The 17,852-nt window shown below is 34.0% G+C and overlaps 1 protein-coding gene and 1 pseudogene across 1 annotated transcript; both read left to right on the forward strand.

Moving 5' to 3' along the window:
• The first annotated feature begins 6,244 nt into the window (after positions 1-6,244).
• Positions 6,245-7,661, forward strand: LOC140672540 (uncharacterized; annotated as a pseudogene).
• Positions 7,662-17,020: 9,359 nt separating this feature from the next.
• LOC140672737 (uncharacterized) lies at positions 17,021-17,806 on the forward strand. The gene has a single exon (XM_072905116.1). The coding sequence runs from the start codon at positions 17,021-17,023 to the stop codon at positions 17,804-17,806; it is 786 nt and encodes a 261-aa protein (XP_072761217.1).
• The last annotated feature ends 46 nt before the right edge of the window (positions 17,807-17,852 follow it).

A 17,852-nucleotide genomic window follows, 5' to 3' on the forward strand; every position in this document is an offset into this window, starting at 1 on the left:
ATAAATAAAATAAATATATATTAGTCAAACATGATTTTATTTTTACAAAGTACATTAAGTTTACAAAAAAATAGAACATTCTCAAAAGAAAATTTCAAAATATTAATTTTAAACATCTTAAAAGTATATCTACTTTTTTGTAAATTATTATTGTAGTAATACAAAATTTAAAAAAATTAAATAAATGTACCTTAGTGTAATTATTAAACACTGTTCTGGAGTTAAAGCTTAAATTGGTTTTCTTTAGAAAGGAAGAAATTTTTTATATATTTCTAACGTCATTCCGGTATAACAGAAAAAGACATCAGCATCATTTTTAAACTCTTCCATCAAAGGGGTGAAATTATTTAGATTATCTCTTTGTAAATTATTAGGACGGACTCACCAGCGCCTATTTTTCCAAAGTTTATGTTTATTATTTTTTTCTTTTTAATAGCATAATTCTCATTAATTTAAAAACAAAACAGGGAAATAAAAATATTGCTCTGGGATTAAAGACGACTTCCTGGTTAACAATGTCTAAATCCATATTTAAATTTATAAGCTATGAATTTTTTATTTTGTTATGGTTATGTCTGCATGACACAATTTTTATATTTTATATTTTATTCTTTTTTAATTGTGCGTTACATTTAATCTCTATTCCTAATTCTTATTCTTAATATTTAATATTTAATAATTAATATTTAATATTTTTCCTATTGTGCGCAGGGCCTAAATATCAGATAAAGTACTATTTAGCAGACGAAATATAAATATGCCGCTGCAGTCACCATATTAGGTACCGAACCAATCAAAAGACGGACGTAGTTGGCGTCTTTCTATTATTTAGGACTCTATATTAGACTACGCATTAAAAATTGAGATTAAAGATTGAAGATTGAAATTTGATCAATTAAGGCTTCTGAGTAGTCACCGCGGCCATATTGAAATCGTGACGTCACAAGCGAGAAATGACACCCTGATTTATATTGCAACTGACATGTAAATAAAAACATATTTTAACAAAATAATACTACCAATCTCTTCAGCACACCTGTAAAAATATACGACTGGTAATCCTTTCTCCTGACAATTGATAAATAACTGTAAATTGAGTCCGAAATGAACCCTTGAAATGCGAAAAAACACGCGATTTGAGAACTGCCGAAAGGAGAGGAAAATGTTACTTTACACAGTTTATTCCTTACACAGCTTGGCAGCCGTACATTTTCACGAGTTTCATAAATACGTTGCACATCACACTAGTAAAAAGCAAACAATTACGACGTAGGTTGCAACATAAATTGGGTTGTTATTTCTCGCTTCTGACATATTTCCCAAAAGAAGGAAAGAGACAGAACTATATGTCGCCACCGTCGACATCGAAGTTTCGCGGCGAGTACTCAAGAGCCTTAAGACAAAACAATTTTAGTCCCTTTTGTTTTGATTAGTCAAATTCTAATCTTTAATCTTCAATCTTCAATTTTCAATGCGTAGTCTGATACGTGCTTTACGAAGTTTGTGTGCTATAAGCGGGAAGCACATACTCTTGTATAATAAAACTGATTGGTCTATAAGGACTTGCATAAGGAATTCAACCAATCGAACTCCTTATGTATGTGCGTTACGCGCTTATGCAAAAGTGTGCGCTTCCCGCTTAGCCTTTAGGCCGGGTCTACAATAGATGTAGTAAGTCTTAAGCCATAAGAAATTAACCAATTACAATTGTCTTTAGAAAAGAATAATGAATATGATTGATTCATTTCTTACGACTTAAGGCTTACTACAGCCATTGTAGATCCGGCCTTACAAATTACAATCACGTGTAAGCACCTGAATTTTGGTGGGATTTTGCAAAATACAGGTTAAATAGATAAATATAAATTAATTAATTAATGTAATTTTACATATTATTTTTTTTCACATGTTTACAATTAATTTTCCAAAAATTTCTAAATAATTTAATTTTAACCATATTCCATTTCTAAATAATTTAATTTTAACCATGTGCATAAGGAATTTAATTAGTCCATAAGTAAATGCGTAAAGAAATGGACCAATTAAATTCCTTACGTATATAGGTTATGTGTCTATGCAAGTTTGTCTGGATAGGCCCTACGAATTGCCCAATAACGAGCGTCCGTTTAAACTATGAATTTAACGGACGCTCGTTATTAGTCAATTCTTATAATTACGGCTATAATTATGGTTATGAAATGTGTGCTATATCTTTAAAGGCGGTAGCACAAACTTTTTTATAACGCAAAAAAAATTTTATTGGTCTATTTTTTATTCATGCGCTAATGGACCAATTAAATTCCTTATGCATATACGTTACGCGTTATGCACAAGTTTGTGCTATGGCCTTAAGGGCCGTCTACAATAGGTTGTAAGTCGTAGGCCGTAAGAAATTAACCAATCACAATTGACTTAGAGAAGAATATCGAATATCGTTGGTTAATTTCATACGTCTTACGAATTAAGCTGGATCTACATTGGCCATATCGTACCATCGTAAATTGTAAGTCGTAAGAAAGAACTAATGAGATTTGATCATTCTCTTTACGTTTAACTGTGATTGGTTAAATTCTTACAGTTTACGACTTACAACACTACAATACGACCAATGGAGATCTAACTTAAGGGGATCCTAAGACCGGATCTACAATAAATGTAGTAAGCCTTAAGCCGTAAAAAATTAATCAATTACAATTGACTTTGAGAGAAGAATAATGAATATGATTGGTTCATTTCTTATGACTTAAGACTTACTACTAGCTATTGTAGATTCGGCCTAAAAGGACGGTCAAATTTCGACGGGTTAGCGCCCTCATTTAAGCGGAACTAAAATTGTCGATAATACTACAATTTTCGTATTATACAGGGTGACCCATTTTAACTTAGCCACTGTAATATTTCAGTAGGAAAGCATTTTCTGAGAAAATGTTTCAAACAAAAGTTTTATGGTTTCGAGGGGGCCATAAGATGATACCATTGGTTTGACCTTGGATAGTCACTTGAAGGTCACGTGAAGGTTACCTCAATTTTTTTAAATGGCTCCTCCTATTTTTTATTACATATTTTTGTAGCTGACCTTAAAAGCTTTTCAAAACACTATAATAAAATATTTTTTCATTAAATACTTCTCGAGTTATAAAGGCTTCAAAATTGTAATATTTTGACAAAATACAAGATATCTCGTAAAATATTTATTTTTCGATTATCTTACCCTAATACTTTAATACACAGAATAATGAGACGAATTAATTGGTGTAAAGAAAACACATAATTATGTTAAAGTAAAAATGTGTAACTGCTAGTTGCAAATTCAGATTTTTTCTTAAAGATAACTATATGTTTTCATTACACCAATTGATTTGTATCATTATTCTGTGTATAAAAGTAGTAGGGTAAGATAATCGAAAAATGAACATTTTACGAGATATCTTGTATTTTATGTCAAAATACTGCAACTTTGAAGCCTTCCCAGGTAGCACACATGGTCATATTGACGTCAATTTTAGATCATATTTCGTCATATGTCTTCTAAATGACGTGTATTTAACGTCCTATTGTAGACGAAATTATGACGTTATAAAAAGAATTAGACATCTTTTTAAGACCTTATTATTTACAATTTTATATTTATTTTTTAAGTTTTTCTTAATTAAACCAGACTTTGTTCGTTCCACTTTTAAACTTTTTATTTATAATAACTACACTATAATATCGATGTGATATAATGCGATAGTTATAGCATAAGTGAAAGAGATCAATATGTAAAGATATTCAAACACAATAAATAAAACGATAAAAGTAAAAAGTACGCAATGAAAAATATATAGTTAGTAATATTCATTATTAATTACTGCGTTTGCAATTTCGTCCAAAAGTATAGAAATTTGGGAGGGTCTCGTTACACAAGCTCGATAGCGCACAACCACACATATCGGCCGATGCTTAAGGTAACCAGCACAGTTGCCCAAAGAAGGTCCTAGTTCTAACTGACCAATTTGCAACACTCGTGCGCTATGGGATCCCGTCCGGAAATTTCATATCTAACGGCATCGATAGAATCCTATATCCTATCACGCACTTATCGTAATAAAAATGATCGTGTATGATAAAGAGAACTCCATTGATGCCGTTTAGAATACATTTGAACTGAATAGCGCGAATGTGAAGCGCAGGCGCGCTTCTGGGTTTTGGATTAGACAAGACGACATGATGACACAGTTTAACCAGTTACGACAGTAGACAAAAATCAGGGTCCTGAGTTGCAGTGCGCATGCGCGAAAAATCCAACTAATAATATGGCAGCGTTGTTGGTTTATGTCAAAGTGAATGGAGAACAGGTTAGGCCAATTCATATAAAATAAAATTGGGCGAATATATTTGTGCAGTAACAAATTGTAAAAATGTTACGGGTACAAAGGGAATTAGTTTTTTTTTTATTTCCGAAAGATCCTAAAAGGTAAAATTTTTATTTTAATTTTTAATTTTAATTTATTGTTAATTTATTATTTTATTGTTATTTTATAATTTTATTATTATTTATTTTTAGTTTAAATTATTTTATTATTTTTAATTTTCATTATTTTTTTTTTTGGTTCTTTTTAGTTTTCTGCTGAATGCAAAACATCAGGATGTGAACATAATTATTTATGCCTTAACACTTCAACTATTTGTAACTTTTTTGATAACAAATTAAGAAATAAAAAAAGAATTTGGAAATTATTTATACTTTTTTATTTATGTGTATTTTGTACATACTTTTAAGAACAAAATAAATTATCTTATAATTATATATTCTTTTTTAAAATGCATATATAAATCTTATTCATTTGCGTTATCCTATACGTAAAATATATATAATTTACTTTTTAGTATGTTTTTTTTATTATCTTACTTATTATATATTTTATATATAAGAAAGTATTTATAAATAAATCTTCAAAATATTATTTTTTTAAATTTTTAGTATGTTTTAATTTTTAAATAAAAATATTTTATTTGATATTTTTAATTTCACATTTATACTTGGCGTATTTTCCAACCAAGAATATGGCGATAGGTCATGTGATTCATAAACCACAACATCAAAGGTGCCGACACTACTGTCGTAACTGGATAAACTGTGATGATGAGTTGCGTAACAGCACAGTATATGGCCCATGGCAGAAAGCGATCGTAAGCGCTTACGTCTGTCATAGTCGTGGTCGTAAAGACAGAGAAAAACGTATTGTAATACGTAAGTCGTGAAAAGCTTGTGTGGAAGCGAAAAGTGCGTCGGATGAGGTGAATAATACATATTAATTTATAAGTAAGTATTTCTCTCTTAGTAATTTATAAATAAATATACTAAAATAAAAATAACTTTATTTATATAAAAGCAAAGATTTGTCTCTTTTTTTTTTACCGAATAGCCAAAATAGTAATCTTAATTTTAGGTTAACCAATATTTTTCTCATTATTTCACAATACATTGCAATAAAAAAGATATTTTTAATACTTATTTTTTTAAATAATCTAATTTTTAATTTTTATCAAACAGAAAATTTACTTTGGAGTGATACTAAAAATAATAATGTCTGTTGTGCCTCCAGGAGGGGGGCACAGGATTTTTCGGGATCCGTTAGGGAAGGCCGGGGATACGACGGGCTGTGGCCACCTTTTGTCTTAATATTAGGTTTAATTGTTTACCTCCTCCATTTTTTTTATAATAAATAGCAGTTTAAAAGAAATCAAAAGGTTTGGTATTTTATCACTACTCCCAGCGTACGTATCTATACTCGTGTGTATTGTCGGTTAAAGGGAGAGAGCGGTATCTCTCATATTCTGTCGTACAGGTAGTCTGATACGCGTCGGCTTATCTCAGGCGCGCGTATCTCTCTCAGTCATGCGAGTATGACTTTGTTGAATCTGGTCAGTAGCTGCGCGTGGCGATTAATACTCGTTCGGTTCTAATTAACGACTGCCCGTGGCTTCATCGCGGCGGGTGCTGAGCTTCCCTCCGAACTGCATGGTTTTTCGGAGGGGGTCCCTTAGCAACATGACCAAATATGGTTATGTTGCTGAATTCGCGTTTTAGTGCAGACGAGGACGTTCAAAGTCGAATTTCCTCGCTTGTACTTTTAACGATTCAGCGACACCTTTCCGGTGCGTCTCCGAGAGCGCTTTCCGGTTTCGCGTTCGCGCTCGGTCTCGGGCGCGCGTGGCTCGCTGCGTCAGCGGCTCGCGCGATTATCGCTTCGCTCGCGATGCATTCCTGCATCTATATAATTATATGTATATATATATATATATATATTTATCAAATCTGTAGCCTTTTCTGGGGCTATAACATGTCCAACCATTTGAATTATTGCAATACTATGGCTGATTTATCTAACAAAATTAATATAGAGGACTGGAATAATAATTGTGAATTAGCATCTATTAATATTGAAGAAAAGAACGGTGATGAGCTTCTTATTGAGTTATATAGAGAACGTCCATTCTTATATGATAAAAATAATAGTAATTTTTAAGGACAGTCTAATGAAGCAAAATGCTTGGATTGAAATATCTAAAATAATGACTCAAACTAATTGTAGTAAGTAATAAATTTTATTTATATAGTAAATCATGTAATTAATAAAATAATAATGGTAATATATATAATATGGTTCTTTTAATCTAAAACTTTGTTGTTTAGATGACATGTACACTCCTTCATATTGCCAAAGAAGATGTATTACATTAAGAGATCAATACAGCAAAGCGAAACGAAAAGCTGAAATTGAATCTAAAAGTGGAAGTGTTGCTGCTAAAACTACTCGATTTCCTTTTTTTTCGCAGTTAACATTTTTAGATCCTATTATTAAGAGACAAAGGTAAAATAACTTATTGAATTTATTCTTAAAATATATCCACTGCAACACATATGTTTTATTTTCAGAAGCTACACTAATTACACAAAATTTCAATCGAATATAATTGATGATGAAGATAGTAATACGTCACAAACTGTTACAAATGAATCAAGCAATGAAGAAAATAAAAATGTAAATAAGCAGCATATTTATATAAAAAATGTTAATAAAGAAAATACTGCACCAAAGATGAAAAAACGGAAAGTTGATGAAACAAAGGAATTAGAACAGTCATTAGTCCAAATGAGTAATAGAATTTCAAGTTACATGGAAAAAAAAGTTTCAACAGCCAATAATGCTTTTATGGAGTTTCTAAAAGTACAATTTGATAGTATTCCAGAAAATGAAAAAAATATAAGAAGAAAAATGATTATGGATGTTTTGATTGCGCCACTATCAGAACAGTAATGTTCTTTTGTTAAAGAAGTTATTTTATATATTATCTTATAGTACAATATAGACATAAGTAATTGTTTTCTTTTTTCTGTGATAAGTTTGTTTTATTTCTAAAATTTAATATGGAAAAGATTTTATTTATTAAAGTATATATATGTATAGTTCTTAGTTTGTAAAAAGTCAAGAAGCATTTTCTGTTACTTTTGTTTTATTCTATAATGCGTAATTTTAATAGTTTCATAGCATAGTTTTTAATGAGATACTTTAATATAATAATTTTAATAATTTGATAAGACAAAGTTTGTGATATATATTTTTCTCATTTTATATATTGTAGTAATGTTTAATATAACAAATATTTTGTAATGCATTCATAGTTTATAAATTTATATTTTACAATTATTTCACAGAATCTATCAAAAAGATTGTAAATGCAATATTTTTTTTTCAAGAAATTGATAATTTACATGCTTTTACATTAAATATTTTTGTTTGAATAATTATTATAACATTAAAATTTATTCATATTCATACTATAATAAATATAAACACTATAAATAAAAATAATTTATACATTTTGTGTTTTCTTTTTACATTTTTATTTTAATAAAATAAAATTTACTATAAATAATTTGTTAACATTGTTATAAGTAGTGATATAATGGGGGTTCTAACCCAAGTGTTCGAGGGGGGTGCGAGGACAGGGGGGAACCGCGGGCGCGGGGGGGATGACGTCACGCAGGTCCGCGGCGCGGTTTGTAGACGAGGGGTACGCGGAGAGGGGGAGAGGTCCGCGACACAGCCGCAGGTCCGCAACGCGGTTTGTAGATGAGGTATACGCGGAGAGGGGGAGAGGTCCGCGACCATAGATATCGAAAGATAGAGATGGAGCATGAACCCAGTATTTAGGCAAGGGGGGTGAAGCCACTGAGGGAGGGGCGACGAGGTAAACTGTGAGCACTTTCTATTGGATGGAATAATGCGCGTGCCTAATGGCGTTTAATACGAAATAGAACTCCTGCCCACCGGAGGCGGAAATGCTGGCCGCGCGACAAAAGAGAACGCGGTAGTCAATTAATTTATTATAATTGATGAATTTATTGGCTATCGCGTTATTTTTTGCCGCGCGGCAAGTATTTCCGCGTCCAGTGAGCAGGAGCTCATATTCTAATATCTCTGATTGCTAGTATTACACAGCTATATATGTTTAATAAAAACAGTCATCGAATTTATTATATTTTACGTTAAAATGTCCTTAAAATCCTTTTTTTAATAATAAATAATACCATGATAAAAGGGTCACTAATAATAACAATTTGATTTCTGTAAAAAATATTAGACAAAGAGCATTAATACAACCATCAAAAGACGTTATTACAATTTGTAATAAATACGAAAGAATAATAAGACATATAATTCATGTAAGCACAAATTTATAACTAAAAAATTTTATGAAACATATATTACTAATGATGTGTTGAAATTGTATCTTAATACTAATTTATTTCATTCCTTACGAGAGCATACATTTGATCAGTCTCCTTTAGAAAATCATATTGTACATTTAATTCGGGCCATTGCTCAAAACTATATCAAAATCAGATTACATTATATAACATTAAATTCTATAAATAAATCTAAAAGCAAACGTCATTTATTTAATAAAATTGTATTGTTTAAGGTATGTAAAAAGCATAGACATATACAAATATCTATGGTAAAAAGCGTTTGATCTATACTATTTACTTTAATGAAGTTATCTGTAAGATTTATTATAAATTTAACGAGCTTTATCTAACATATATAATTATAACTATTAATATATTTTATAACTTTGCAGTATTTTTATGTTCTTAAAGGATAAGTATTATTATATTTATATCTATATCTTATGACTATGTTCCTAAAGGAGTGTATCTTATATATAACTATGTACTTTGCCAATAAGTATAAACAAGCTTGTAATAATATTTATACTATCTTTTATAATAAAGTGTATATGTATAAAGTTTCCATTAAGAATATATCGTTTGCAATTATTTGAATTTGAATAAAAGTTTGCAATAAAATTTAAAATAATTATTATTATTAGTGATTCTTTTATCATGGTATTATTTATTATTAAAAAAGGACATTTTAACGTAAAATATAATAAATTCGATGACTGTTTTTATTAAACATATATAGCTGTGTAATACTAGCAATCAGAGATATTAGAATATGAGCTCTTGTCCACTGGACGCGAAAATACTTGCCGTGCGGCAAAAAAATAACGCGATAGCCAATAAATTCATCAGTTATAATAATTATAATAGTTATAATTAATTGACTACCGCGTTCTCTTTTGTCGCGCGGTCAGCATTTCCGCGTCCGGTGGGTAGGAGTTCTATTTCGTATTAAACGTCATTACGCACGCGCATCATTCCATCCAATAGAAAGTGCTCACAATTTACCTTGTCGCCCTCCCCGAAAAAGCTTCACCCCCGCGAACTCACGCTCCATCTTTATCTTCCGATATCTATGTCCGCGACGCGGTTTGTAGACGAGGTGTACGCGGAAAGGGGGAGAGGTCCGTGACACAGCAGGTTGGCAAGGGGACAGCGGAGAGGAGAGAGAGGTCCGCGGCGTAATCGATGGGTCCGCGAGTAGGGAGATGGATAGAGAGAGACGGCGCGATAGGCGTTCGCAACGCGGTAGAAAGAGACAGCGCGATAGACGTGGTATAAGATAGGATAAGGAAGGAAAGCGCTATGTGCATTGTACATAGCGTAGGACAATGAGAGCATGATGTAGTGGGAAAAGGAGAGCATAATACGGCATGGCAGTAGGAAGATAGTGTGAGAGAGAAAGAAGGAGGATGAGGGGAAAGGATAGCGGGAGTGCGATAAGACGGAGGCTAAGGCATACGCGAGAATGTAGAGAATTTTTGTATGTTAAGCTTTTTTTTTATAATATTAAATATTATCTAATTATGTATTGTGATATATTAAATATTATCTAATTAAATCTAATATGGGAGAAGAAGGATAAAATAGATAAAGGAGGTGCAAATAAGTAATACATATGTGTTTAACATAAATATAATTTTTATTCAAAATCTGTGTATGTGTGTACATATAAAGAGTGTGTGTGTGTGTTTTTAAAAATATAAAAAGTAAAAAAATATAAAAAATCTAAAATCTAATCTATATAAAATTGAAAAATATAAAATATAAAATATAAAAAGATATAAAAAAAGATATAAAATATAAAAAGATATAAAATATAAAATATTAAATATAAAATATAAAAAAGAAAATATAAAACTTAAAAACTAAAAATATGTAGGCGCGAAGTGGAGGGGGACCTCGCGACGGCTGCGTCTGTAACAGAAAAGAAAATGAACATTTTTATTAGTATTTTTAAAAAATCTTTAAAATTTGAGCATACTTACAATACGAGGGGCTCCTCTCCGAACAATCTGCGGAGGCAGAAAATGTTCACGTACAGGTAAGGGAAGAACCCGTCTAAGAGGCGAGCACGGGGGCCATCGCCCCACAAATCCTCCATATATTCCGCATATTCCGCATATTCGCGGTGGAAGGTGCGCACGCGACGCACCTCTTTCATGTGCGCGATGTTGATATACCCCGGGATGAGGTTGTGGTAACATAGATATTCCTGTAAAAGAAAAAAAACATTTAAATATATTATAAATAAAAAAAGCATATAAAATAATAATAAAAATTACTTACATCACCAAGTGGGATGTGGTAGTACCGATATTGGTAATACTGTAAAAGATAAAAAGCATATAAATATAAATATATTACAAATAAAAAAAAAGCGTATAAAAATAATAATAAAAACTACTTACATCCTCGAACAGTACATCCAACAACGCTCGGAATAGGTCGCGGGCCAAATTCTTAACCCAGCGAAGTGCACGGCGATGACGTCGCCTGCCAACCCTTTCGGAAAGCTGAAGGCGACGGTATCCCGTCTCGAACATAGCGTCGAGAAATGACGTAATGCTCGACATTTTAAAATCTTCACAAAAGAACTTCACTTCACTGGATCACTGACAGACACCTTATGTCAGCTCCAGCGAGAGCTAGGTAACGTCTCAGTGAAAAAATGGGTAGGGGATGAGCATGACATAAGAGTTAGCAACAAATGCTTACTCTTTATAGCTGATAAAGAATTAAAAGCTGACGCGGACTGTTGCTCCACACAGCATTCATACAGATAATTATAATTAAATAGCGACACAATCAAATAAGCATTAGACATCTATTGAAACATTGATCAACATGGATCTAAACATTGATCAACATTGATCTAAACATGTTTGAACCTTATTATACATCAAATAAATATCTTAATATCATGACTTGAAATATAATACCAGATGCAGCTGCACCATGAAGTGTAACACCACACAGATGTATACATGGCTAAGAGATATAATACTTACTACAGATCGATTCGACCACTATCATACATCAAACAAACATCTATCGAACCATGTTTGAACCACTATCGTACATCAAACGAACATCTATCGAACCGCGATAAACATCTATCGAACCATGTTTGAACCACTATCGTATATCAAACAAACGTCAATCAACATCAAACGAACATCGATCAACATCAAACGAACGTTAATCAACATCAATCGAACCATGAACGACATGAATTTTGATATTTTTTCGCATTTAAAGATGTCAAATATTCCACGTCCATTGTCTGCTGAAATGCAGACTAATAGAAAAATGCATCACGTACTGTAACATAATACATGCTACAAGGAGAGGATAAAAAAGATAATAACACACATGTATTGTAACAATAGTTTATTATAAATATGGATTGATCGAACCTTTATGATGATGATTCGACCACCAATTGAATAATTTAAATACATTTTGTAGAGCACAATTTCGTACATGTCTATCGCAACGCAGAGTAGCATCTAATTTATCTAAAGCAGGAACGTCATCATAGTCGTTATCCAATGTCTCGATAATAAGATCGATTCTCTCATCGTCTTCCAGTAAATTTGCCAACCATTCTCGTTTTTCATGTCCTTTGACATACACTCGAGAAGATGCATCTTTCAACGTCACGGCGTCAGTGATTAAACGTTTGGCTCTGTAGTACGGAATGTTTCCATCTTCCCATTGCAGATTGTGATGTTTTCCAATCAACCATGCAACTTGAGATCTCTCAGATCTCGTGAGCAAACGGAATGGTGTAAGACTCGTAAAAATATAATGAGAGAGTACAGAGCCCTTTGTCAGAATCGCAATTTCTTTCACGATAAACTTTCCTCCAACGATAAATCCTTGGAGATCCACAAACGTTGGCACAACCATAATGAAATGATATTGGTGAGAACTATGACGGACAACTAATGTCGATCATCGAGTATCGCCAGTTTTATAATGTTATAATGTTATAACATTTGAGGAGATTATTCCTGAATCATGTAATTTTGCGGACAACATTTGTCAACGGGTTATATTCGACAATGCGATCGTGCAAGATGAGGTAATATGCGGTAGTATTTGCGGGTACATCTAGCTTACATTTAAATTCTATTCTTAAGTCCACGGTAGCATTTTTGACAGACTCGTTTTGTCGCGAGCAGTCAATGACTGTGAGAGGACCGCACTCTAGAAATTTTGCCATGGTAAATAATACATTATCATTATTGCATCCGTAATAAGATTTACGAAAACGGGCATACATGTCGAATAGGATAGCGTATCTCTTTTTATCAAAATCCAAATTTAAATCATCATACGGATAAAAATCAGAGTTCAGATAGAGTTTAACGTTTGTCAATTTGCAGTCGTCAAATTTGGTAATATCTTTCGACGCGACATTTTTTCTATCAGTCTGTAGTGCAAAGATTACGTATCGCGGTTTCTTCAACTGAGAGGCAGTTTTCACAGTCCACGAATGCTTAGTCGTACTGTGTAGCAAAGGAAATTTGTATAGATCCCACGAGCGGAAACTCATGTTCAAGTATCTACCGCTCTCCAACGCTCGTAGCAAGGACAGTTTACTAATTTCGTTCAATATTACGTGAGGCATACGCCATTGTATTTTGTGTAATTTAATCTCAGCTTCAGCAGTCTGAGCTCCAAATAGACAATTGTTGTCGTTGCGTGAACGTATTAAAATTAATTCATGACGAGCGTTAATCACAATGCGCTTATAATCCTCGCAAAATCCAAGCAACATGTTGAACGGCACGCAAAAACTGAAGTAACCTTCAGCACCATTATTTTCAACTATATTCCACGCAGCATTGTGCAAGATTTTACTTCTCTCGTGTGTAAGGGAAATGTAGTTTTTAATCATGCAAGTTATTCCAACGTTTCTGTTGCGATCAATTTCCACACCGTTGAGTTCATATCGAAGTTCATCAAACATGAATGCAACGCAATTATTTCCCAATATCATTAGTTCATCCTTTTTTCTTATCGTCAATTTTCCTTCGACGTAAAGGAAGCTTTCGCATGGTAACGTGTACAAATCCTGATGCTGTATAGATATCCGTATCTCATCGCTATATCCAAGTGTTGCGTATGGATTGCACGTATGAGTTTAAATCTTTACTATACGGTCGTCAAAGGTCGGTTCGCTTCCAATGTTCAAAATGTCAATCATTCTTTCAATTATTTCGTACGACAAATCCCAAAGACTTTAAAAATTCACGATTCAACACGCTGAGCTTCTTTTTAGGGTAACCAGACACCTGATTATTGTCACCAGACACCGCTCGTCTCCTCGCAAAAGTATTGTCCTTCGTAAAGATATTGTCTCTCGCGTGCTCCGTTTCATTCAACACGAGCATACTATTTTTGACGTCGTCGTATGTGCAATCGTACGGTAATTTCCTCTCCTCGAAAATCGAGCAATCGACTCTCCTGATCCACAACACGTATCGTTAAATCAGTAATGCTTCGCACGACGATCGGTATATAAATGATTTGCGCGGGCGTTTCCGATATCTTATATCCCGGTGGTACGCTCGGAGAAAATTCATGTATCGTGTGTACGCGCTTACTATTGCTATATGCACCAGTGGTCACACTGCATTCTATACGAATAATGTTTACGTTAATAATATTTATCGGCACATCTGGTTCGTACCATTTCCGCGGCTGCAATACAAATTTATTATTCGAGGAATTCACGTTCGGTATCGTATGATAAGTTTCAAAATCCGTTAAACCAAGTTCATAATCATCATCGTTCAAATCTATGGCTGGAAAGTAGATTACGGCAAGAACGCTACTCTTACCAGTCAACGTAAGTTCAGTGACATGTCGAATATTGAGTCACGACAGTAGAGTGTTAGGCTTTAAATTTAATCGTTTGAAGAAATTGTAAACACAATTGTCCGCAAATATTCTGATTATAATTTTGATAAGACGCATGATTGTATTCAATTTTTGTTACATTCTGTCCAAAATATTGCACCAATTCCTCGGGCGGTAGAAAATTTCCAAAACTGTCAAAATACACAACATTATCTCCCCTCTTTGCGTATGCTACCCAATGAGTACCAGGACCCTCAACGTCCAAATTGACAATGCAGCTCTCGTTTCGTCGTACGCCGCTTATCGGTAAATTATTGCGCATGAAAACGCCTCTAAAGAACGGTATGCGCATACGTCGTGCAAGTTGTTCCAATTGTACGTTAGTTGTTACACCCGTAGGCATTTTTAACGTTTTATTAACGTTTTTTTTTTCTTAGCAGTCGTTGAGAACCCCCGTCCACGCTTGGACGTATGGAGCGAGAAAAGTCCACGATCTTCCATAGCACGATTGTGATGTTGCATTTCTTCGAATTGGCGTTGCGCAGCCTTGCTATCGTTTACAGCCTTTGCGATTCCCGCTGCTCCACCAGCCAAAGAACCGACTACTCCCAACAATGGTAAAATCGGTAAAATACCACCACGCTTCGCTACTGGAAGTATTCGTTTTTTCAACATCTTTTTCTTTTTCGATGATTTTTTCATCTTCATTCCCATACCAAATTTCGTTTTTGCCTTCATGGCCGTCCAAATAACCGTAGCAGCCGCTCTTTCACCAAGAGTCGAATCGCTCGCGGTAATACATTCTCGCGCCTTCACAGCTAGTATACGATCCGCAACGTTCGCTGAGGTCGTTGCTTCACGAGTAAGCTATATCGTGGTCGCGACACGCAGCGTCCAATGGATTGATACCTCGATCGCCTCTAGCCAATCGTTCTTTTAAACGAGTTCCTGGTCCGCAAAACTGATATCCAGGAATATGCAATTCGATAGGAAGCGCGTTTATCGCACGATTCAATAGACTGCTACCTCTTATAATTCTCGCTGACATTCGTAGCAATCTTTAATAAATGGTGCTGGACCGTCGATATGTGTTTGCTGCCACGGTAAATTATAATGTCGCAAACATCTACGATACCGTTGTACTTCAGAATCAGCCTTTATATGTTCGGGAAGTTTGTCCCACAGTCGTTCCACGTAGCGGCTAAACTGTCTCAATAAAATAATCTTTGGTATATATTGCAACTGTTCAGAGGTAAGCTCGAGAATATGACTGTCGTCCGACAGATGAAAAAACATTTTCAATACTGAGCGGTTTCAATTCGATGCACATCTATAAATAGGTCCTCCCATGACTCATTTTCAAAATGCGGTTTGTGCGGCAAGCGACGATAATCAAAGTTATAAACTTTAATAATAGACTAACGCTTGAAAAAGAAATACGCAAGCATGGAAACATGTTACCAATTACTATACGCGGTATTATTTGCGGTCCTTCAAATTGTGGTAAGACTAATGTAATGTTGATAAGTCTAATTGAAAGTCCGTATGGTGTTCGCTTTGAAAACCTGTACGTATACTCAAAATCGCTTCAACAATCGAAATATCAATATTTGGAAAATTTATTGACACCAATAGACGAAATTGGTTATTTCACATTTTCTAATAATAGTGAAGTTGTTGCTCCAAGCGAAGCGCTTCCGAATTCCATTTTTATCTTTGATGACGTGGCGTGCGATAAACAAGATACGATAAGAGAGTACTTTGCAATGGGTCGACACTCGAGCGTCGACTGTTTCTATCTTTATCAAACGTATGCCAAGATACCCAAGCATCTTACACGCAACAATGCGAATCTGTTAATTTTATTTCAACAGAATAGTGCAAACCTGAAACATGTGTACAACGATCATGTAAATACTGACATGTCATACGACGATTTTCACGCATTATGCCAGAAATGCTGGCAGCACAAGTATGGATTCGTAGTTATTGATAAAGACAGCTCGCTGACCAATGGACGATACAGAAAAGGATTTAATGAATTTGCGATACCGTAGAGAGGTTAGTCGCTGTCGACACATCAGTCTAACAACGTCTACAAAATAACCATCATGATAAACAATAATGATGCTGATGATGAACGTGAAAAGATTGTGAGAGAGATTGCAAAAACGAGCAAATCAATTCGCAAAAAATATCACGCTTTAAAAATTGGTAAAATTGAGGAAGACGTCGCTTTAGAGAGACATTTTAAGCCAATCACTGAACCTCTAAAACAAATTGTTGAAAATACCATCGATGTAGAATCTGATGCATCGAAAGTGGAGTCGTTTGGTATACCCAGAAAAGAACAAGAGAGCATAAAGCAGAAACGATCAAACATTTCACTGACTTATGAAAAAAAATCAAATGGGGGACAAAAACGATTCATTGATAACTTCTACACCAAATCAATCAAAGCGAATGAAACAATCGGCTCCGATAAAAGCTGTACAACAACCTCAAATAATCTCGTCTCCTTCCGTTGAAGAAATTTTTGAGACCACACCCGAAGCGGTTGTGACGTCGGTTCAACGTCAGTTACAAACATCCGAGGGTCAGAATATGTTGCGAGAACATCTTGGTCCGCTCAGACAAAGATATATCGGAGCAATTTTGAGCCAAGATGTAAATAACGAGATGAATTACGTATACGGTGTTAAATTTTCCGACGAAGGAATGATGCTCGGCGATAAACATTTCGAAGTGGATAATAATGATAATATAATCATCAATGGAGTAAAATATGCGGGGACGCCGGGTTTCTACGAAATAATTTTCAAGAGAATTTCCGACGATGCTGTATATACAGAGAACGATATGCATAAATATAAAAGTATATTACTGGCGACAAACGCGCATAGACGTGATAGTAATGTGCGTAATCCAGTATTAGGTAACAAAGGATACAAATATAAATATATAATTGCTTCATTATTTCCTATCAAAAGAAAAATTGGGAAAGGTATAAATCTACCACGCACTATGACACTGAGTGAGAATAAAATTGAATACGTGCATTGGAACGATCCCAACGAATTAGTAGATCGTTTGCGGCTGCTGGAAGCTTCGCGTCGAGCAGGTAACAATGCTCACGGCAATGAAATCATGTCAATTATCGAAGAGCTTCGCGAGGCGGGTCTTATTATAAATTAAACAACATGTTGACGATACTAGTCATTCTGTCAAAACATTTCGTATT

The sequence above is a fragment of the Anoplolepis gracilipes genome, chromosome 13, assembly GCF_047496725.1.
Source record: "Anoplolepis gracilipes chromosome 13, ASM4749672v1, whole genome shotgun sequence".
Taxonomy (NCBI): Eukaryota; Metazoa; Arthropoda; class Insecta; order Hymenoptera; family Formicidae; genus Anoplolepis; species Anoplolepis gracilipes.

Excerpts from the sequence above, each read along its gene's own strand:
- LOC140672737 (XM_072905116.1), top strand. The coding sequence starts at position 17,021 with ATGGGGGACAAAAACGATTCATTGATAACTTCTACACCAAATCAATCA.